Raw genomic sequence first — 24,282 nt, 5'->3', positions numbered from 1 at the left:
AGCAGATAGATATCTACACCAGATAGACTGCAGCGGTTCAAGAAGGCAAATCACTTCCACCTTCTCAAGGGCAATTAGGGATGGGCATCAAATACTGGGCTTGCCAGTGACGCTCACATCCCACGAAAAAATAAAAAAGAGAAAGTTCCATATGTTTCGTACACTCCCACACCCATTACAGGGCTACAGATTGGTAACGGGAAGACTATTAATGTAAATTTCATACCTCTGAACAAGCCATTAAATAGCTAATGTTCCATTTAGTTCATGGTAATTTAGAAAACAAAAATCACAGGCAGCCACAAAGGCTCTGGGTGGCAGGAGTGCATGGGATTGGCATGTAGCTTCTGCTCCAAGCAGCACTGCTCTCTCCTTCAATCGGGACCTGCAGTATTGTTCTTTCTTGAGGCTGAAGGAGCAGGAACTGCGTGGCCAACCAGTTCACACGGTTTCACAATTCAGATTTTTTTTTTTAATTCCCACAAACCGACCACAGCTCTTTCTACTGATGAAATCTCATAGACCAGATAAATCAACAAGCAAATCAGATTTGGCTCAGGAGCTGCAGTTCGGACTCCTTAGCATAGCCAATCTAAATCACCGGCAAATATCCAGCTTTAGCATTTATCCCTGAAGATCTCCCTATTTTAGTATTCTTAGAAAATCTTAGATCCATGCCATTAATAGGAATGAGAAACACTGAACCTTCTGACATTATATTTCTCACAAGGATTTCTTCCTTTACTAAATCAACTTAATTTAAGTCCTATTTTGTACCCTCAATTCCTATGGCTATTGGTTTAATTGAAAGTTCTTCATGTAGAACCTTGTCAAAACATTTTAGAAATTCTGAATAATTTATATCAGAGAGAGTTCCATCAGCTACTTTCTCTTTAAGGTCTTCAAAGAAGCCCAGGAGGTTTTTTTTGGCAGGTCTTTCCTCTTCTACCTCCATTGTTTCTTATTTAAGTTACGCTGTAGACTCCTTTAGCCTACCCCTAGAATAGTTTCCATTGTCTTACTTGTTACTGACGTTAGACTAATGTAGTTTTAACCTTTTTAAAAGTAGGTACTGCACTTATTGCTTCACGCCTGTGAAACTTGAGCAGGGCCCCTATTAATTCTTTCATTACAATGGCAATTGACCTACAGGTTTCTTCCCAATGCTCCTGCAGAACCCTAGAATATAGACCACCTGGCCCATTAAATATTTTAATTATTTTACTTCCTCCAGTTTTATTGGCTCTGTTAACTTTGAAGAAATTTAACTTCCAGAAAACTACTCTGACTATGCTGCATCTACTTTCCACCTTCGTATCAGGAAGTTTTGGTGTGCTTCCAAGTGATAATGAGCTATTTTTCATAGCACTTGCTGCTAAAAGTTTCCTAAGCAGATTACAGGGCATTAAGGAGTCAGAAGTCCAGCAATATTACTCTTTGTTTCGGTTTTTCAGGATAATAGTGAATGTTTAGTCTTCAAGTAATAATTTATAAAATCCAGGTTATTTTACTGCCATCATCAGTCAGATACCAGAAGTGGCAGTTTCGAGGGAATACTGCTTGTGTCTCTTCCAGAGGCTACCAATATGCCTCACTTGTTGCATAGCCCTACTTAGTGGGTCCATCATAAACAGCAACATAGTGTACTGGAATGTAAAATTTGCTCCTTGGTTGAACTCAAACACTTGACCTGTAAATGAGTTGGACTTAAACACTAAGTGCTTCCACATGCTATTTCACTTGGACAGAACAGATGCTACTGCTGTCGTGTTAGTGACTGGATCATTTGCTCTTCTTTATTTGATACATGCATTAAAGTACACACAGCTAGGACTTTTACAGTTTGTGACAACAGCACTTAGATGCCTCGAGCTAAATGTACTGCTTTAGCCAACCTTTCTTTCAAATAGAAATATTGAGGTAGACTTTCATCTTCATCAACTGGGTGGTAATCTAGCGAAGCTGTTTGTCCATCCTTTGGTTACCTGCCTGATTTTAACTCCATTGATTTTAGATGACTAGTTGTGAAAGGACTCTCTGCTTTGTAGCTTATAGAAGCAATGCCAAAGACATCCAGAAGCAACTGGAATTCCTGGTGAACTTGAGGAAATGCCAGTTGGTTTCTCTCAAATTAAAACCTTATTGACTATTTCTAAGAACATTTAGGAATATTGTGACTGTTAAGGCAATGGCTTTGTGAGAATAAGCTCCTCATGCATACCATTCATTGCGGGCAAGAATTTTGATAATAAAAGATACCTGTGTATCCCTTGGGGATCCTTATACTCAGTAATCTTTGTGGTGCCATACCAAACTATTCAAATGAAGTTGGTGACAAGGACCCCAAAGAATTCTTCTCTATGAAGAAGATCTTATCAAGTAGATTTTCTCAGCAGGAATGCCAGTGGTGAATAGATCTGGAGATTATTTTCCGTACATCTGTAACAAACAAAGGTTACCTCAACTCCAGTCACACAAACACCCTGGAGATAAAGAAGACTATGTGAAGTCTTTATAATGTTCTATCTATGGGGGGGGGGGGGGGGGAGGGGCGAGGTGGTGGTCGGTGTGGAGAGTGGTGCAGCCTATAACAGATCCATCCCGAATTTAGCTGCTGTGAGACACCTCAATGCCAGGAGGCTCCTACCACGACAGAACTACCAGTTACCTCATGCATTTCTGTCACTGAAGGAGCACCCAGAAAATGGGACACGGCTTGGGTCATTATGAAAGTGCCTCTGTTTGTTGCTAAATATATTTAAGGATTAATTTTTGAAAGATTGAAGCAATGTTAAACTTTGAGGTTTTCAAAGGGGATCATGTAAAGGCCATTTGACTTTGAAAAACAGTCCCTGGAAATGTTTTTTAAAAGGGGCACTGAGAGGTTTTATAAGGAAAACAAACCTCTCCAGGAAACCACCTGACTTCCAGCTCAATAAACAACAGAGAACTTTATACCACCTGGGCAAGCTGTTTGCAAAGAAGTGACAGTCAAGATTGATGGAGGTCAAAAGGTTGACTTCCTGCTGTCAGTTCCACTTTTGAATTGTTTTGAGTTGGGGTTAAACTGTATAAAAAGGGAGAGAACTTCCAAAGAAAGAAGAGAACTTCCAAGGAGAGAAGAGAATTCCCAAGAAGACCATAACCCAGCTCAGCTTTCCAGCACCTCTCTAAAATACCCCGAAAAATCCACTGACAACTCATCTAGTCTCCTGTCTTTAAAGAAAAGCCTGCTAAATTAATTCTCAATGCCACCTGAAAAGAACTGTTCTAAAAGATCCCAGTGACCTGTCTACATGTACTTGGAGGCCAGACTGTATGCCAGTTTTGAAACACAACATATCTCGTCTGCTGTTTCTTCAAGGATGAGCAAGTATTCAGCCCAAATTTTTTTTGTCTATATTAGAGCTCTAATAACAAAAATCCCTTTATTTTTCCGGTTGACCGGTGTATATGTGTGTATGAGTATGAGGGGCTAAGGTAAAAAGGGAACTTTAATATTTCAATCTGTGTGCTTATGCTTTACTTCATTACTGGTCAAGACTTGTTTTATAATAAACTGATAATTTTGTTGTTTATTAAAGAAACCTGGTTGGTGTGTTTTATTCTGGGATAAAAATAGAGTCTATGATTGACCATATTGGTAAGTGGGAAAACATTTAAATATATGTTGTGACCCATGTGAAGTGGAACTGGAATAAACAGTGCACTCCTCCCACCTCGGTAGTAACACTTAGCATAAACAGAAAACACCATGATATTAAGTGCAAGGCACACACACAATAGATGTTTATACACCATATTACTTTTATATTATGTATTATTCTCCGGATCTTTCAAAGTTTTATGAAAAGTAAACTGTTCTTTTGTTTGAATGAGAAATATTAATAAATGCCTTTACATTTTACAGCTCCAAATTTAAAAGCGATCTCCAGTTTTTATTGCTTGGGTGCTGAAATTGCTTTTATTCAATTGAAATTATAGAACAGTTACGAGATTTAAATATGATGACTCGACTCATTCAGGATATTATGAAAATATTGCTTAGGTGGTTCATAAAACAATAAATTCTTGTGAATAATAAATGCAGAAGAGAAGAATTTATTTTACTTTGGTGGTTGGTGTGCAAATCAAAATTATATATTAATGTATAGATAATACATTTCAAACATCTGTAAAGTATTAGTCCTTGGAGATTGATGACCACATTTTCAATTAAATTAAAAATAATGAGATTAAGTTTTATCAGTTTATTAAGAAAATACTGAAAATAAGGATATCCTTAAACTTTTAATATTTATTGAGTTTTACTTTAAATTAATCAACACTGGATGGGAAATGATACAAATTCTATTATCTCCAGAAACATGTATTAACTGTGTACCTGGGAGATCACTATTTAAATCATTAAATTCAAGTATTAGATTAAAACATTCTGAATGGATAGTAAAATGCCTAAACTTTCATGGTAAATGATTAAGGACAAAGACACAAAGAATGCAGTCACTTCAATGACAAAGCCCCAGGAGATCCTAGGATCCAATCTTAGGTTTGAGTGACTCTTTTATTTAAGCTTCACTTTGAGGAAGAAGATAAACTGAGTTAGTTTTGCTAGGGTCAACCAATGAGCCTGGGAAAAGAACTGGTCAAGGAGCCAATCTTGTCTGATGGTGTGTCCTTGTAGGCTGATCAGGGAGCAACAGAGAGGGGAGCTAGCAGTTGAACAGAATAGTATGGTTGTAAAGAAAGACGTTCAGGAGGTAAAGATAAATAATAAAACAATAAGAATCAAAGTTAAAAGCATATATTTTACATTAATCAACTGGAAAGATGAATTAAAAGCAAAAGCTTTTCTTAGCTTACCAAGAATAGCATTAGTAGTATTCATCCTCTGTCAGAATAGATTCTAATTCACATTCATCATTCCAATATTAAAATGTGGATGAGAATGGATTAGAAAAAACATTCAACCATACAGGTGCATTGTCAAGAGATTTTATGGTAAATGCAGTTTAATTTTGCTACAATTTAATAAGATTTAATGAACTCCTTGAATTTCCCTTACAGCAATCCCTGTAATATGGATTCCCTGATCTCTGAGATCGATATGCTCAGTGCAGTGCCAGATCATTGCCAACATCCAATCAACAACTAATACTGTAGCAACTGTGACACTGCAAAAATGAACGCCCTAGCACAAGGAATGATAACATGTAACAGCAGTTGAAGGTGCTGCATTACAGCCACCATAAGTTACAACCTCCATTAGAGCAGACTTTATCCTAAGTTTGTAATACACCCATCTCACTATAGTACAGCACAGAAGCGCTGACAAACCTCTATTTATAGCTGTGGATCTGCAGCAAACTGGAACTATTCCAATATGTTGTGCCATAACAACCGTTACCGTCAGGTACTTTATTTTCAATGGATTTAAACTTCAACAATTTTACCTTTAGCACTTTTTTTTTACACAGCCTGAAAAAAATCCTTCATAATCACTGCATATCAACATAGATTCCTTGATTTCAAAAGTATATAAGTAGCTTAATCAAACCACACATGGTTGTAAATAAAAACTTCAAATTTTAATAAGCTGCAAATATATAATAACTATATAGTTTTGAACAGAGGTTGGATTATAGTTTGGAGACAGCCAGGTAGGTGAAATAACCAGTCACTTTAAATAGAAAATGCATGAGGTAAAACTGACCTTCCATGAAATCTTAGTCTAAGAGTACTCTAGTTTAGCATTATACCCAAGCTCTTGAGCACAAATTCCTGAATGGCATCATGTTGTTTGGCTAACTCATCGCAATATTAGACAAGCATGAATTCAGTCAAGCTAAATGGTGTGCGGAAGTTACTCTTTCTGTACAGTTTGTAGTTGTTTTAGAATATGGTAATGATATTCAAAAAAGCCAAATTAGAAACATTTAAATATCCGAACAAGTCTCATACAAACACTTGTACAAATGATACATTTCCTTTGAATTCTGTACCGCTGAGGAAATAGTGACAGCTCTTCATAGCTTTAGTTGACAAGCTATTTACAATATGTCGAGTTATAAAGGACCAATTATCAAAGGTTGAGTTGATGGTTGAGCTCCTATGGAGGAATGACCAACTAATTGTTATTTAAGAACACACCTTGTAGAAAGAAGACCAATTGATAAAGAAGCACTGTGTAGGTAATGGACCTAATGATCAACAAGCAGTGGCACATCATGCAGAGAGTGCACCAGATGCTCAACTGATTAATGAACAATATCTGTCCTTACAGGGGGCACTCACTGATCAAAGAACACCAGGAAGGAGAGGAGCTCATCAACAAACTGCAAAATAGTCTGTGGAGACCTGCAGCAGATGAATAAGTGTGGAGAAAAGAAAGGATCAATAAAAAAAATCACATGATGCTGTGAAAGGTGTTGATAAGTAACTGAAGCCACAATCAATTCTTGTCTGCAGTATACAGTGTGTTTCCTTTGTAAAGCAACAATGTTCTTGATTTGGAGGAAAGCAGCCTAACAGTTTTTTTGTCTGTAATATTGTGTTGGTTTCTCAATCAAAAACAAGCCCAATACTTCTATGCAAATTGATGCAATATCAAACTTGGAACAATTTGTTTCTCGGTCAGTCTTATGCCAATTTCACATCAAGTGTTCATCTCAGATTGTCCAAGATATAGCGCACCCATTACACATTTTCAAGCTAATTCACTATTGCATGGTTGTTATACTTAGATTTTATCATTCAATTTACACCTGTAGAGGTGCAAATCAGAAAATTAAAGTATAAAGAAACTTTGGCTGCTCTGCCTCCATCAGGAACCATCTGAGTGATGGAGTAATGCCCTGTTAGCTTTAGTATAATAGCTGGAATTAGCATTGTAACCTCCCCGCCATTCAAAGAAACCAGCTCAGGACATGTTGTTTATTGAAACCACCCTATTCACTGACCAGCTTCGTTGGGTTGGTTGGCTCATACCAATTAATAGCATGAGCATGTTTGCAACTGGGTGAAATGGACTCCACACATGAGACAATTCAGTTTATTCTGAAATTCGATAAATCACCAAACAGAACAGAAACAGTGTGTGAATTTCTACATTGCAGAGGAGAGCAGATCATCACGATCTGCACCACCAAATAACTCGGCCAGTACGAGCAAGGTAGTGTTGTTTGATGTATCTCACTCTTCCATCCCATAATTTAGAGCAGATCTATAGGCATCTGATCAATATCAAACTCAGTATACATCTGCAGGCTTCTCGATCAATATTGACACCCTCAGCTATACCCAGGCAACAATCAATATCATACCCAGCAGACATGTGGAAACTTTCAATCAACACCTCGCTCAGTATACATCTGCAGGCTCCATCATCACCATCACACACAATAAACATCTGTAGGCTTTTAAAACATAGCATTTGGTGCATATCTTAGGTCTTCTGAATCAATATCACACTCCGTAACACATCTGTAAAGCTGTAAACAGATACAGCTCAATGGAAAAATGCTGCATAAAGCATACTTTATCTCATTAAGTGTTTACTGTACAATTGTCAGCAAACAATATGATTGTGAGTATCCTTTTTCTTATTCATTCATGGGATCTGGGCATTGCACCATTTATTGCCCATCTCTAACTGCTTTTCAGAAGGTGGTGATGAATACAACTGCCTTGCACTTCCACTGCCTCAGATGAATACTGGGCAGGACAGAGTGCAGAATATGGAAGTACACCAGCATGCAGGGATCCCCAGCATATTTGTCCTCGAGTCAGCGATGACTCTGCTGGCTGGGTCATGTGAGCTGAATGGATGACAGCTGCATCCCCAAAGACATGCTCTATGGCAAGCTTGCTATCGGCATGAGACCAACAGGTCGCCAACATCTGCGATACAAGGATGTCTGCAAGCAAGACCTCAGGTTGATTGGGATTGGAGTCGATGTATGGTAAGTCCTTACTGCTGACCGGAGTGCCTGGAGACCAGGGGCCGAATTTTATTATCGGACCGCACATCATGGTGGTGCACTTTGAACTTGGCAGCCTTCTGACATGGAAGCACTGCTGCTGAGCCCGCAATGACATGGGGGGGAGACGGCCGCTCTGTCCCTGGCAACAGCGTCCGTCCACTGTGCAGGCACTGGCGCATTTTAAAGAACTTAAAGAACTTAAATTCTTAAAGTCACACTGTGGGCAAAGTAAAACAGAAAAAATTATTAACAGATCGAGGCCCCTCCCTCACCCCTACAATGGCCATTTCATGATATTTACACACTGGAAAACCTCTTCTTCCTAATCATCAACTTTGCCCCCAACCTTTGTAACTTTGCCTCTCAACCCCTTCCCATCATCCTCACAACCCATTGAAAAGGTTTTCCCTGCTCCCCCCTCCCACCCTGATAATTTCACTCCTCCCCCCTCCCCACCAGTGTCTCACCTCGGAATTCCGTATGGAGTTCCGAAGGCATGCCAGTTGCAGCCGGCGGCCGTAATATCAGCATGGGACGGCTGCCGGGACAGGCTAAGTATATGTCAATTTATTTGCATTGATTTTACAATTTAAGTGAAGGCCCCACCGAGGCGTGGGGTGTGGGGGCCCACACCGAGGCCTCGCTGCCGCCAGTAAAATGCGGTGGGGGCTTCTCGGTGTCGGGGGTCATAGTGGGCCACTCCCGCAAGTATTTTACGGGCCCCCCCACCACGACCCCCGACATTGAGGAGCTGGTAAAATTCAGTCCAAGGAGACAGGAAGGGCGTGGAAAAAGTAGAGGACAAAAGAAATGACTAGATGGCGGAAAAGAGAGCCTGGCGGAATGAAAAACCATCAGTCAACCTCGGGCCAACGCTGTTCATCTATGGAAGGGGTTGCCACTCACAAGTCGGCCTCTACAGCCACAACAGATGATGTCCAATCCAGAAGTGACATACACCCTGGACGCAGTCCAACATCTCCCAAGACAGACAGATGCTCTTGCCTTGCAAGACCATTTCAGAGAATAATTAAGTGTCATCCACATTGCTGTGGGTCTGGAATCACATTTCGGCCAGATTTCTTTCCCCTAAAGGCCATTAGTAATGAATTAAATTTAAATTCCCCAGCTGCTGTGGTGGGATTTAAACTCATGTCTCTAGGTCATTAATCTAGGCCTCTGGATTACTAGTCCAATAACGTAACCGCTGTGCTACAGTACACCCTTCATGCTAACCAGTGAAGTCACCAGAAGTGGATATCTTCAGTATATTGTTGCATAAAAAATTATTTTTGTGGCTCAGCAAGCTACATCCATTCAAGTTTTTTTTTTGTTTGCTGATGATGCATATTGGTCTTTTTTTTACCTCCATCATCTCCCCTTGTAATGGTCTTCTTGGGCCATAGATCAACATAACTAATAAAGCAGGTGGTACACCTGCTATCAGGTCTTTATCTGTGCTTGGATGTCAGCTACAAGGAAGTGCATGACATTTGGCTGCCATTAGCACTTTTGCCAATTTTGTTGCCCTAATGGGGAGATGCCTGGCTGCTTGGCACTTTCCCACAGCAGCGCAGATGATATCAACAATTCAGCAGTTTGTGGGTTTTGAACCTAATCCTCACCTTTTTATGGCACTATGGCTTTTGACTCTGGCACACTATAATACATGCTGCCTCTCAAGACATTAGTTCTAAAACATTTGTGACATTACAAAGCCATTCACAGAATTTATTTTTACATACACTTAGATTTTTGCTTTTTGATAAAGCATTAGGAATGAAACACAGCAAAATTATCTACCTTCAAAGTTGTTCTGGCCTTCCAGCTAATTTCTGCTTTTGAATGTCACAAGGCATTTTTTTCTCATTATTAAACAGATTTTCTTTTCAAACAGTAACTTATTTTACTGCTTCCTAGTGGCCTTGTCAGTGGCCTCCCAGGCTTATATGCTGGAAAAATGACAACATTTAAAATGCTCATTGCAACATCTGCACCATGTCGATCACTGACGTCCCTGGTGATAGTGGAATGATGTGCACTTACTGGTATTTGTAACATTATCCATTCAGTTAAGTAGAAAATAATTCTACAATGTTGCAAAATTTTCAAGTAGTCACTAAGTAATTTGAAAAATAGCCTAGGTATATATTTAGACAAAAATATGCAGCAATATAAATTGTATTTCTATTGCATTGTTCTTATAGCATTTTGAAAATTCGATCAAATTCCTTACAAAAGCTGGGTGTTATTTCTAGATGACAAAAACAGATATCTGACTTTATCTCATCACTGATTTAAGGCTGGGCCAATGTGGAACATGAACCAAATAACTGTAGACAAGCATATGCAAATGAAACAGGCAGATTTATTTATCTATCTAATTAATAGTTTGTAGCTACTGACAGAATCTAATTCAAAAACTTAAGCTGATCCATTTGAAATTTCTGAAGAAATTCTATGAAATATAATTCTAGTGTGTAAAATTGTAGAATACCAAAAAGGTAAAATTTACTCCATCGTTCCTCTCCTTCTCATGAATTCCTTTCCTTCCCATGCCTTCCACTTTTCCTCTACTAAAATGGTAGACAGGCATCTCTTTGTGAGGCCTCCCCCAAAGCCACTCTTGTAGTGGCCACCAAAAGAAATGGAAGATTGGCATACCCACTGATTTCCTTTTGTACCTCAGGATCGCCTTAAATTGCCTCACTTGGGTAAATTATCATGTAGAGAATTTGAAGATGAGCCTATGCACAGTACCAACCTGTCCTGCAGCTAGCTCACCCCCAGAATACACTCTGTTTTTGTTGTCTCACTCACTGAAAACGTTTCAGTGCCTCAGGAAAATACAGCTACTCTCCAGTACATTTTCTAAGGCTTCACTTGTAAAAGAACATCAAAATAAACAAAATTGTAAAGAACATCAAAATAAACAAAATTGTAAAGTTACCCATCAAAAAGTGAATATTTTCACATGAATAATCAGCTGAAAAGGTTTTATAAATTTTAACAATTACATTTTCTGTAAGAGATTTCACGTTTATCCAGTCTTTGCTCCATGCCTATTTGACAGCCAGGAAATAAGAAGGTTTCCAAAATAAATTCACATTGATTTTTAGCTTAAGTTGTTGAAAACACCTTGGAAAATGATGATAAAATTGGGATTCAGCACAATAGGGAATCTAAATCCAAATGTTAGGTTCAAATTCAAAAAAAAGAATTGACATTCTGGACTAGATTTCAGAATGGCACAATCTGATATATATATATATATATTAGTTCTAGTGTTATCTGTCCTCATACTAGCAATACATCCACTGAGAATTGTTACCCTGAAAGTTGTACCACCCTTTTACTTCCCAGAAGGATGGAGACCATGTTTTGCATTACTGCTTTCATTTACACATTCATCAAAGAACAATGTTCAGCCTACAGTGACTCCAGCAATTGTACTGGCCACAAGCATTTCCAGTTATTAAATATCTTTAAAAAATGGCATATTTACAACTTTGGTGTATTTTTCAATGGAAAAATGCAATTATTGCAGCTATTTGAAAATTTAAAATGTAGGCAATGGAATTTTCAAATCTTTAGCTGTCTTTCCATATACACATACTGCACCTACAACACCAAATGTCATATCTACTTCAGGCTGCTGATTGTTCTAAAGCAGTCAGATGCATAACTAAAAGAAAGAGCTTGAACTTTTACAGCACCATATATTCTCAGGACATGCAGAAGTAGTTCATCACCAATGAATTATTTTTGAAGTTTGTTGTTATGCAAGCAAATGCTGCAACCAACGTTTGCATAAGGTCTCACAAACAGCAGACTAAATAAATGACCAATTTTAATTTTGATTACATTATGACCACAATTCCAGGAAAACTGCCTGTTCTTCTTAAAATAGTTTCATGATGTCTGAGCTTTGGTTAACGGCTCTTCTGAAACATGACACCTCTGACAATGTAGCGCTTCCTCAGTACTGCACCAAAATGCTAGTTTAGGATTACGTGCTTAAGTCTGCAGTGAGGCTTGAACCCAAAACTTACTGACTTAGAGACAAGAGTGCTACCAACTGAGCCAATAAAGAATGGATCTTAATAGCTGACAATGTTCCTAGTATTATTTATACGTTAATTGTGTTTAATTGTATGTAGATGGTGGACATTAACTGGGCATTCACTTTGGCCCCTATAAATAAACACAGACTAAAACTGTGATGGTTGGGTTAGGAGATGTATGCTTGCAATGTGTAACTCTGTAAATAAATATTAAAGTTTCTAAAGATCGGCTCCAGTTCTATCCTTCACCAACTGGCTTTCTGGAATAGAACACCTAGGCAGTAACATCTGTCCTGATGATATTATTGTAACATCTAATTTACACTCTTCCTGCTGTTGGAACAATTTGGATGACTTTGTAAACCTGATGCCTGTTAATAGATTACATCAACAGATCTGATAGGACACAGTATTAGAACTCTTGTCTTAACTGGTGTTCTGATTGCCCAGAAACATCTATAATAAATACAATAAATACATATGGACTTCCCTGAAATAGTGTGCAGAACAAAGTGCACAAAAATGTTTCTTTTTGTATGAGTTGTTTGTTTCATTTACAATTGTGTATATTTAAAAAAAACAAGAGAACATAATCGCACAGCAGGAAAATGATTAACCCTCAACCGAATGATATTTATTATAATACCTTTTTATGATATTGACAGTCATTTTCATTACTTTTGATGCTTGTGTTATTATATCCTTGGTTGCTCAATTGTTTAGCTTGTACAATGAAAATTTCCAACACTGCCCTCTGAAGTTCAGTTCACACCTTTGAATTGCCTATTTGTGAGGCAAATTTGCATGGACTTCCTTCAGTAGCACAGATTCACACCCATTTATTAATTTGTTGTGATGATTTTCACACAATATTATGTATTTCAGTAATCAGTAATATATTGGATGTATGTACAGCTCAAACAAAAAATGTAACAGGTTATGCCAAAACTGTATAAAACACTAGTTAGGCCACAGTTAAGTACTACAGACAGTTTAGTCACCATATTACAGGAAGGATGTGATCACATTAGAGAGGCTACAGAGGAGATTTACGAGGATGCTGCCAGGACTGGAGAATTTCAACTGTGAGGAAAGATTGGATAGACTGGGGTTGTTTTCTTTGGAACAGAGAAGGAAGAGGGGAGATTTAATTGAGGTGTATAAAATTATGAAGAGACTAGTTAGAGAGGATATGAAGGACCTATTTCCCTTAGCAGAGGGGTCAATAACCAGGGGCATAGATTTATCGTAATTGGCAAAAGTATTAGAGGGATGTTGAGGAGAAACCTTTCTCACTTAGAGGGTGATGGGGCTCTGGAACTCACTGCCTGAAAAGGTTCTAGAGGCAGAAATCCTCATCGCATTTAAAAAGCACTTGGATATGCACTTGAAGTGCCATAACCTACAAGGTTACAGAACAAGAGCTGGAAAGTGGGATTTGGCTGAATCGCTCTTTTTCTGCTGGCATGGACACAATGGGATGAATGACCTCCTTTGGTGCTGTCAATTTCTATGATTCAATCACTGGTTTGTGATTGGTCAACTAACCTTAGCAGGGGCAGTAACTGGAGTGCTACAATCATCTTCAGTATCTCAATGTTAAGAGGAAGAAAATAAATCAACTGGATTGGCTAACGGCATTGCCAAACATCTCTGTTCTGCCTGTAAGTGTGGTGCTGGACCTTTCTGTGCCTCACCACTTCAATATTCTGTCCCTTTCCTATTCTGTCCTTTCTATTTTTGATCTTGTACACTGTTCCAAACAAGCTTAATGCAAGTTTCAGTAGCAATATCTCATACTTCTCTTGTGCTGTTTACACTCCTTTGGTCTGAACACTGACTTTAACAATTTCAGACCTTAACTATCTTTTTACATTTTATTGCCCATTTCTATCAGCCACCTTCCACTTAACCTCTTTCCAATGTGGAAGTGTTTTATGTATACCTTTTCTTTGCCTTCTTTGTTCTTTTAATGCCTTTTCGTTGAGTCACTAAGATTGTTGTTGTAGATTATTCACCAGTTTTCAAGAAATCTCTTGGCTGGCCATTAAACTGCCTCTCTTTGGTAGTCATTCCCTCCCTTCATTTTGCTCAGACTTATAAGAGAGTTTTCTTATCACGTTCCGGCACTTCAACCCATTGTTTATCTTTTCAGAAGCTGCTGGACCTGCTGTTTATATGCAGCCCCTTTTTATTTCACATTTCCAGAAGATATTTTTGCTTGTGGGGGAGTCCAAAACTAGGGGTCATAAATATCAGATAATCACAAATAAATCTAACAAGGAATTCAGGAGAAACTTCTTCAGTGGTTAGAATATGGAGCTTGCTACCACATGGACTGGTTGAAGTGAATAGCACTGAAGAGGAAGTTAGTTAAAGTATATGAAGGAGAAAAGAATAGGATTTGTCGATAGGGTTAGATGAAATCAGGTGGGAAAAGACTCTAATAGAATGTAAACACTGGCATAGACCAGCTAAGGCCAAATTGCCTGTTTCTGTACTGCAATTATATGCATTACTTAAATTAATTTTTTTTCTTTTTATCCCCAGCTTGAAGCTGCATTTTTAGGACAGGAGCAATAAAAACACAAAACTGACCAACAATGGCCCAGATTTTGCGGTTAACAGCAAAGTGGCAGCGTTCACTGCTGACTAATCAAAGAAATACAAGCTTACCTGTTTCATTGGCTGCAGCGAGAACTTCCACTTCTTGCTGCAGCATGGTCCACTGACAAAACCATCTGCAAGGCCTACCAGTGGGGCACATAGCCGGCGAAAGCACGCCCCATACTGGCGTCACAAGCTGAAGAGGTCAGTCTTCAGCTCAAAGGCAGGTGAATGTTTCATTAAGATTTTTACATATTTTTGAACCCTTAAAACACTTTTTAAAAACTTTTATAAACTTTTAAATAATGAGAAGAGGGTGAAGGGGAGAGACAGAGAGGGAGGGAGACAGATACAGAAGGGGAGACACAGAAACTGAGAGGGAGGAAAGACACTGATATGGAGAGGGAGAGAAACTGAGTAAGAGACCCTAGACACTCAGAGGAGACCGAGAGAAACTGAGACTGACACCAGACCCAGTGTGAAGAAATATTACTTTTCTCATTTGATTGATAAATATGCTAAGTTGAAATAACAGGATGTGCTTGTTGAAAGGCAACTCAGGTTTCATGTCTTTTCCAAGGATTGTAGAGGAGAGTTTTGAAGAATGAGGGCTGCAGTATAAAAGCTTGAGCAATTATTTAATTGTCTCTAACTGATCCAAATTAAATGCATGGCAGAAAAACAAGAGGGAACTATGCAACACTGAAAATACTCAAGTTGTGACATGAACATCTAATCTTCGAATGAGTGAAATGTGGCTTGTCTTTTGTTTGGCTTGTTTTGAATGAAAGCCAAGCGTTCTTTTTAAAATATATTTTTGTCAGAACAAATGTTTCAAGGGCTTGAATCTTTTACAGGCAGTCATTAGAGGGACTATAGGCTAAAAATTACCAATAACTAGATTAGCAGACACAATTAACACTTTTGTATGGCATTCCTCTGTCCGCTGTCTTAAACTTAATTAGTAGCTCTTGTTAAAAAGTGAACAAAATAACTTCCTATAATATTCTTAAGCATCCAATATCACCAATACCAGCATTGTATTTCATGTGACACATGCAGAGTCTGCACAGCAACTGACAGGAACATTTGTAGCTATTTTGTTTTCTAAATATTAAATTGGTATCGTTCAGGAAAAAAACCTCTTCAATGGATGGTTATTGAAACCATCACACTTGTCTTACAAGACATTTATGTTGTCAGCGATAAAATGATTTTGGATTTTAAAAATAATTTTAATTGTTGAATTAGTTTTAATTCTGTGAAAATTCTGAAACATCAGGTACTTATGCTGATGGCATGCAAACCACTAAATGGTGGTCTGAGCTTTGACATGGACACTTTATTCACATCTGAGCCTCTATTTCCAGAAACTTCTTTGGGGTGGGACGGGTGGGAAGGTGGAGGGAAGAGAATGTATGAACACTGCGAATTAAGTTTGTTTATAAACAAATTCCAGTTAGATTTTTTTGGTGAATTTAAAACTGAATGTTTTCACTTCTATGTTTTGTCAGTTACATTCTCCTAAGATTCGCTGAGATTCTTCTGCTCATTGCAAAGTTAATTGGCAGATCTGCTCCCCAGCAGGCTTTACGTCTGCTAATATGCTTTAATAACATAAGACATGTAAAATTCTGTGCAAGTTGTGGGCAATTAGCCCAAATTCATGCAGTACTGGTCCCTGCCGCTTTAAAGAGCGGCCTGGCGAGACAAGCATCATACACTCCTCTGGAACCCTTTGAGGCACACCACAACTTTCAGGTTTCGGCGCATTTGCAATCGCCAGAGGTTACGGTGCTGTTGCAGCTCTCGATAATGGTGAACATCTGAGTTTGCTGCTATTGGGACCGCAAAATCTAGGCCAATGTATTGTGAATTGCAATTGCCACTATGCACTTCTCTCATTTACAATATATTAAATTCACCACATGCATTGCACACTCCTTATTTGGGGCATCGTCCATTCTATAACACACAATTAGGCCTGCAGCTGCACCCTTCATAGCTCCAGATCCTTTATAGTATCACAATCAATGCTAAGTCACTTGTTCATTTTTAAGTCTTTGCTTGATAGATCTTAAAAGATATTAAGGGATATGGGGCAAGGCAGGTATATGGAATTAGATCATAGATCAGCCATGATCTCATTCAATGGCCATACTGGTTCAAGGGGCTAAGTAGCCTCTCTCCTGTTCCTATGTTCCAAGCTGACACTGTGAAACATACAGGTCACACAGTACCAGATGGGAGTGAATCGTTCCTTTTTACTCGCTGTGTATTGAACCATGCTGTGCTCATTCACAGTCCAACACAGGATTGTATGTGGCAGAATAACCCACCAAATACTCCCAGTTAATTCACAGGTTAAATACAGAGTAAAGTTCCTTCTGCACTCTCTTGTTGTATCTCTCATAGACTTTCTTGCCCACAACCACCCCCCCCCCCCCCCTCACCAACTCCCCACCCAGGCTTTCTTCTTCTCCCTACCCCGTCTGGGTCTTCTTCTACCCCTCTCTGTCTCTGTCTAGACCCCTTTGTCCTTCTGTCCCTCTCCCTCTTTCCAACTCTCCATGTCATAAGAACATAACAAATAGGAGCAGGAGTAGGCCATTTGGCCCTCAGGCCTGCTCTGTCATTACGTTTAAAAGGTTTTCTGGGATCCTGGGCTTTAGAGACATAGTGTACAAAAGCAAGGAAGGTATGAAGAACCTTTATAGAGCACTGGTTCAGCCTCAACTGGAGTATTGTATCCAATTCTGGGCACCACACATTAGGAGGGATGTGAGGGCTTTAGAGAGGGTGCAGAAAAGATTTACGGGAATGGTTCCAGGGATGAGGGACTTCAGTTGTGTAAATAGGTTGGAGAAACTGGGGTTGTTCTCCTTGGAGAAGAGAAGGTTGAGAGGAAATATGATGGAGTTGTTCAGGATTGTGAGGGGTCGAGATAGACTGGATGGAGAGAAACTGTTCCCATTGGCGAAAGGGTCAAGAACTAGATGATATGGATTTAAAGTGATTGGCAAAAGAACCAAAGGCAACATGAGGAAAAGTTTTGTTACACAGCAAATAGTTGGGAACTGGGGTGCACTGTCTGGGTGGGTGGTGGAGGCAGATTCAATTGTGGCTTTCAAAAGAAGTGTTGGATAAGAACCTGAAGGGAACAAAATTGCAGGGCTAAGGGGAAAAAGCTGGGGAGTGGGATGAGCTAAATTGCTCTTGCAGGGAGCTGGCATGGGCTTGATGGGCTGAATGGTCTCCTTCTGTGCTGTACCCATTCTACAGGCCGGATTTTCAAATCAGGATAGGGAATCCGCGCCCGAATGAATTCTGGGTCCTGACCCCATGCCTCTGCTGCATCATTCTTATGATGCTATTTTTAAATGTAAATGTCCCAACTGAGCAGGAGGTGAGTTCGGTGGCCAATTACCAGGAGCTGCCTGCGTAGCATCAGCAGCAAAGGCAGGTAGCTGCTGCTGCCTTGCCAAAAAGAGCAGGCAGCTCCTTACAGTGCCAGTAATGTTGATGAGGTTGAAAGGGGCCATGCAGGAAAAATGAAGGTCCTGCGCTAACACCAGCACAAGAAGGTCCATTAAAAAAGTTTCAAGACAAAGCCAAAAATACTTTATTTGGCCCCGCGCTGACCCAGACAGATGTGCACTAATGTGCACCAGATGTTCGGGTTCACCAAAGTAAAGTTTAAAAATTCCATTCTGCACCAAACAGGCCCCTTAACAAGCTCATTAAGGAGCTTAAGGGGCCATTAATTGACGCTGAGCAGCTTTCCTGTTTCCTTCTCACCAGCTGACCCTTTGAAAATAACAAACTGTTCCAGAAGACATGGATCCCAAGATGACCTTCGGGACCACGATCTTGAAATCATGCCTGCATCGGGTCCCAAATCCACAGCCCTTTGAAAATCCGGCCCAATGACTCTATGATCACTGATGTACTCTGAGGGACAATTGTTTTGTCTTGACTCTCTATGAGCAAAACTACAGATGAAGAACTAGTTCTATTTTATAATTGCATCATAATATACACACTTTTCCTCTGTACATGTTACAGGGCAGAAAAAAATTTGGAAATCTAAGAAAAGATCATAGTTCATGAAGGGTTAAATTGCTCGACAGTCCTTGAAAAGATCCCAAATGAATTAAAACAGCAATTTTACTCTGGTACTTCCATGGGTGCTGGCACACAATGTGTCAGCAAATGTTGTGCTGTCAAAACTGCCAAGGGAATCTTCGTTTTGCATAATGAAATTATCAGGGCAATTCTGCAAACCATAATTTTTAAAAGCGTGTTGTGACAGAAAAAGCTCTGCAAGCTAAAGAAAAGTAATCAAAGTACTGAACCACTCAGAGCCAGTGATCTGATATAAGCAATAGAGCTCCTTATTACAGATGAAAGCATTCATCCAGATCCACCCAATCGAGGAGACTTTCACATATTTTGTAAGATTTTAAGGTTTAAAACTTTTACCTGCATAGGATCTTTTTCCCCGTCAATGTTCAATAAAACAGTACATTTATTCTACTTTGTTGTAGGCCTGCTTCCCTATTCTGATCTTCCTTGGTACATCTTGCCTCAGTTAACCAGAGATCTTCTCACTTCCACAATCCTACAAATCGAACTCGGGTACTCACTTCCAGGAATCAGTTGCTTACATGAAACATGCTGTGCTAATAAAACAATACAACCAAAACTTTGGGTTCAACTCAAATGGACAGAAACACATGATAAGCACAACAGGGCCTTTTTGCAAGGTGCTTTCCTTACAAATTACCCCTGTCTACTCAGCCTGATGTGTACACCCTGTATGTATTTTCCAACTGGCTTTACTGGCTTCACCACTATACTCAACACTTCCTCATGTAACCTTTTCTTACATTATACACAAATGGAAAAAAACCTACTAGCCGCTCCAACAATTATTGTAATATAAATGCAGTTATAAGTCCATCGTGTTTGGATATGCAAATACATTCCCAGATCTTGTCCTAATACTTTTGCCACCTTGTACCTGAGCTTTACAAAGTGGTTTCTGGTCCAGCTCCAGTGACATTTCTGTCATCTTCCCTTCTGTTTTTTGTGTACCCTCTGGATATATCTTTTCTTATTGCTTTGAGGATGTGAACAAGTTGTAGTTGGTTTGCTTTTATAGGTGTTCAAATAACATAGGAAAGGGCTTGTTGAGGTTACTTGTTATAGGGCTCATGTGGTCTGAATCTGTCACAAAGACTTTCTCACCTTATCACTCAGATTCAGTGACATGTTGACCCTTTGTCTTTCCCCTGAACTTGGATAAAAATAACTATTGAGGATTTGTTGGTGACTTCGTCAATGTTTTCACTGATTCTGGGATGATTCCCAATGGTGCTCTCCCACTGACACTGACAGACTTTGCAAAGCCAATGAGCAGGCATTTTGTTAGCTTGGGGTTGTTGGACACAAGCACCACATGTCTGACTCACGCTCATGGAAACTCCAGTGTTTGTCACCCTGCTCGGGAAGAAGTGGTTGCCTGGGCCCCCCTCTCCCTTCCTTCCTGGAGTTACAATGGCAGATCAACAAAACTCCCCTAGAATTTTAGGACCAATGCATTATTCATCTGTGGAAGTGTAGCTATGTGCATCATTAAGGTTACAAAATACACTCTGTGTTAAATAAATGCTAGATAAATTCATTCAAAGGTTTCTTGCTCTTAAGCTGGATGGCAGAACCCTGGAGACTTTTTCTGTATGTTGAAAATTATTACTTTTGTTTAAAAATTGGCTCAGAAATTTGCATTGAGCATTGTGTGATGTCTGAAGTATGATGATGTCATAAAGTGTGGTGCACAGGAAATGCATGAAGACACAACATTTTACAATAGAGGGGTAGATTTTTCTTCAATGGTTTGGCTAAACAGTAATATCAGCATTTATTACTGTACCTGATGAGGAGGAGAGAAGAGAGAAGAGGTAGGCCAAAGCAGCAGAGCAGGAGTTGGAGCAAAGACCTGAATTAGGCCACAGAAGAATGGCAGAGATCTCTCTTGCAGTAGGCAGTCATTCACTACAGAAGATGCAGCAGCAATCAGCCAGCCAGTCAGTACAGCTAGCCAGCTGCAGCAAGAGTGTTGAATTCAGTACTAACTGAGTAAGCTGCTGTATAAGCCCACTACCTGCTACCGTTCTCAACACTGCTTTGTTGCTACAGGGCCTGAGCTCAGTTGGAGAAAGGCTGCCAGTGAATGGTCAGCGGTGTGGCCTGAGAGGATGTGGGGGAACTCAGACTGTAAAAGATAAGGAGAGAGATAGGTCCGGGAGGGGGAACTGGGGTTCATGGGGGAAGGAGCAGAAAGATGAAGAAGACAAAGTCTCCAAATGTGTGGGCTTGAGGGGAGTGGATGACAGTTTCTGCAAATGAAAAGATCTTAATAGATGTCCAACAGTTACAAAAGGGTATTTTTCAGCTCGATCATAAAAGTTGTAGATATATTTAAACAGTAGAATATTTTTTGAATAAATTAACTGCAATAAGTTAGAGTGTTGTTACTGAGAATCTAAAGAAGATTGTACAGTTTAAGTGAACCTTCACAACTCCCAATCCCTGCCAGACCTGAACTAATGAAGTATGGCTGATGCAATGGTTGGGGGAAAAGTTAGAAGATGAAAGCAGGCCACTGTTTTCACACCATGTAAGTGCAGACACTCTCTCGGGAGCCAGGTGAGAACAGTGTGGGGGTGTGAAGATGTCTCAGTTCTCTCTATATCTTTCTGTATGCGAAGGTAGGGCTGGAATGATGAATAGATGAATCTCTAGCTCTCTGTCTTGGGAGCTCGTGTAAGAAAAGTTTCTCTAGATTAGCAGATGCTTATAAATTCCCAGTTCCTGCCTTCAGGGATCAACCTAATTGTCCAAGTAGAAGATAATAGCAGGAAATTACTGGCTGTATAATTTTTAAAAACTGTTTTTGAATACCATGCATTATTCTGCTGCTCCTGTGTAGGTGTGTAACTCTTTAAGGTGGGATGTCCAAATTGCGACCCAAGGCACACCTGAGATCTGGTAAACTATCCTTGAAGCCTGGGCAACTTAGCCCTATTTGTGCTAATATTCTTTCTGTCCCATTTGAATTTGTGGGTTTGGAGGGTTAGAAATGCTAGTTTTGAGAAGTGCTGTCTCATTGATGGATAAATCCTGAATCAGAACATCAATATTTGTTTGCATCAGAAACCTGAGATCCGTGGAAATTAATGGGAACATGGATTTAAATTTATATTTATACGTGGTCTGGAAGACTCCATCTTTGTGGTCCACGGAACCAAAGAGCTTGGCCAACTTTGCTTTATGGCCACAAAATTGAATTGACATAAAATAATTACAGATATGGGTTGGGTAAGAAGTTGCAGATATGTGGCTCTAATATTCTATTACAGGAAAATTTGGCAGTCCATTCAAAATAACTGCACTTGTTTTATTTTAAAATACTTTATTCCCCCCGAACTCCCCAACAGAAATGTAACACAGAAATTTGCATTGGACTCTTCGTGCTGTCTGAAGTGTGCTTAACAGAAAATAGATACAGAAGTAAATTTCTATTCATATTATTGGCTGATCTCCCATGCATTTGCTCAGAGGTTGTTTATTTTATAAGGACCGGAAGTTTAATGGAAAACACAAACATAAATATATGCTGCTAAAATATACTGAGTTGGCAAAGTTTATTTTATATTAAGTCAATACTGGGTGAAAGCCTAACCTGTTGAGAAGGGTTGGAAGCAGTTTTCTCCGAGGATCAGCGCTGGGTGCATTTTTGTTCTTCGTGTATATAAAAATTATTTGAACTTGGGTATAGGGAGCACAATATCAATATTTGCTTAAGGCATAAAAGCAGGGGGATTCGTAATTAGTGAGGAAGTTTGTAAAAGACTTCAAGAGACATGGGCAGGTTAGCAGATGACAGATGTGAAAGAGTGAGAGGCAAGGTATTTTTCAAGTGTACAATCAATGGGAAAATACTGTACGGCTGGAGGAACAGAGACCTTGAAAGTGAAAATTTGGATAGATAAAACCATAATAAAGCATTCTGAGTTTTATAAATTGGAGCCTTGAGCATAGGAACAAGTAAGTTTCAATAAATTTATACAAAACAACATACAGCACTGTGTGCAGTTTTTCTTAATTCATTCAGGGATGTGGGCGTCGCTGGCTAGGCCAGCATTTATTGTCCATCCCTAATTGCCCTGAGAAGGTGGTGGTGAGCTGCCTTCTTGAACCGCTGCAGTCCATGTGGGGGAGGTATACCCACAGTGCTGTTAGGGAGTTCCAGGATTTTGACCCAGCGACAATGAAGGAACAGCGATATAGTTCCAAGTCAGGATGGTGTGTGACTTGGAGGGGAATTTGCAGGTGGTGGTGTTCCCATGCATTTGCTGCCCTTGTCCTTCTAGTTGGTAGAGGTCGCAGGTTTGGAAGGTGTTGTCTAAGAAGCCTTGGTGCATTTCTGCAGTGCATCTTGTAGATGGTACACACTGCTGCCACTGTGCGTCGGTGGTGGAGGGAGTGAATGTTAGTAGAAGGGGTGCCAATCAAGCGGGCTGCTTTGTCCTGGATGGTGTCGAGCTTCTTGAGTGTTGTTGGAGCTGCACCCATCCAGGCAAGTGGAGAGTATTCCATCACACTCCTGACTTGTGCCTTATAGATGGTGGACAGACTTTGTGGAGTCAGGAGATGAGTTACTCGCCTCAGGATTCCTAGCCTCTGACCTGCTCTTGTAGCCACAGTATTTATATGGCTACTCCAGTTCAATTTCTGGTCAATGGCAACCCCTAGGATGTTAATAGTGGGGGATTCAGTGATGGTAATGCCGTTGAACGTCGGGAGATGGTTAGATTCTCTCTTGTTGGAGATGGTCATTGCCTGGCACTTGTGTGGCGCGAATGTTACTTGCCACTTATCAGCCCAAGCCTGGATATTGTCCAGGTCTTGCTGCATTTCTACACGGACTGCTTCAGTATCTGAGGAGTCACGAATGGTGCTGAACATTGTGCAATCATCAGCGAATATCCCCACTTCTGACCTTATGATTGAAGGTAGGTCATTGATGAAGCAGCTGAAGATGGTTGGGCCTAGGACACTACCCTGAGGAACTCCTGCAGTGATGTCCTGGAGCTGAGATGATTGACCTCCAACAACCACAACCATCTTCCTTTGCGCTAGGTATGACTCCAGCAAGCAAAGGGTTTTCCCCCCTGATTCCCATTGACCTCAGTTTTGCTCGGGCTCCTTGATGCCATACTTGGTCAAATGCTGCCTTGATGTCAAGGGTAGTCACTCTCACCTCACCGCTTGAGTTCAGCTCTTTTGTCCATGTTTGAACCAAGGCTGTAATGAGGTCAGGAGCTGAGTGGCCCTGGCAGAACACAAACTGAGCGTCACTGAGCAGGTTATTGCAAAGCAATTGCCGCTTGATGGCACTGTTGATGACACCTTCCATCACTTTACTGATGATTGCGAGTAGGCTGATAGGATGGCAATTGGCCAGGTTGGACTTGTCCTGCTTTTTGTGTTCAGGACATACCTGGGCAATTTTCCACATTGCAGGGTAGATGCCAGTGTTGTAGCTGTACTGGAACAGCTGG

The 24,282-nt window shown here is 40.0% G+C and overlaps 1 protein-coding gene across 14 annotated transcripts in view; it reads right to left on the bottom strand.

The window, feature by feature from the left end:
• The window catches only part of rbfox3a (RNA binding fox-1 homolog 3a), a 1,511,127-nt gene that overhangs the window by 510,325 nt on the left and 976,520 nt on the right, over positions 1 to 24,282 (bottom strand). Inside the window, exon 1 of one of the 14 annotated variants that reach the window (XM_068058138.1) lies at positions 19,136 to 19,168. The exons of the other annotated variants lie outside the window; for them this stretch is intronic. Within the exon in view, the coding sequence (XP_067914239.1) occupies positions 19,136 to 19,141 (6 nt within the window). The 5' untranslated portion in view covers positions 19,142 to 19,168. Of the gene's footprint in view, positions 1 to 19,135; positions 19,169 to 24,282 lie in introns of those variants that run through there. 14 annotated transcript variants of the gene reach the window in all.

Source organism: Heterodontus francisci, chromosome 26, assembly GCF_036365525.1.
Source record: "Heterodontus francisci isolate sHetFra1 chromosome 26, sHetFra1.hap1, whole genome shotgun sequence".
NCBI lineage: Eukaryota > Metazoa > Chordata > Chondrichthyes > Heterodontiformes > Heterodontidae > Heterodontus > Heterodontus francisci.
This window is presented reverse-complemented; position numbering and strand designations above follow the sequence as displayed.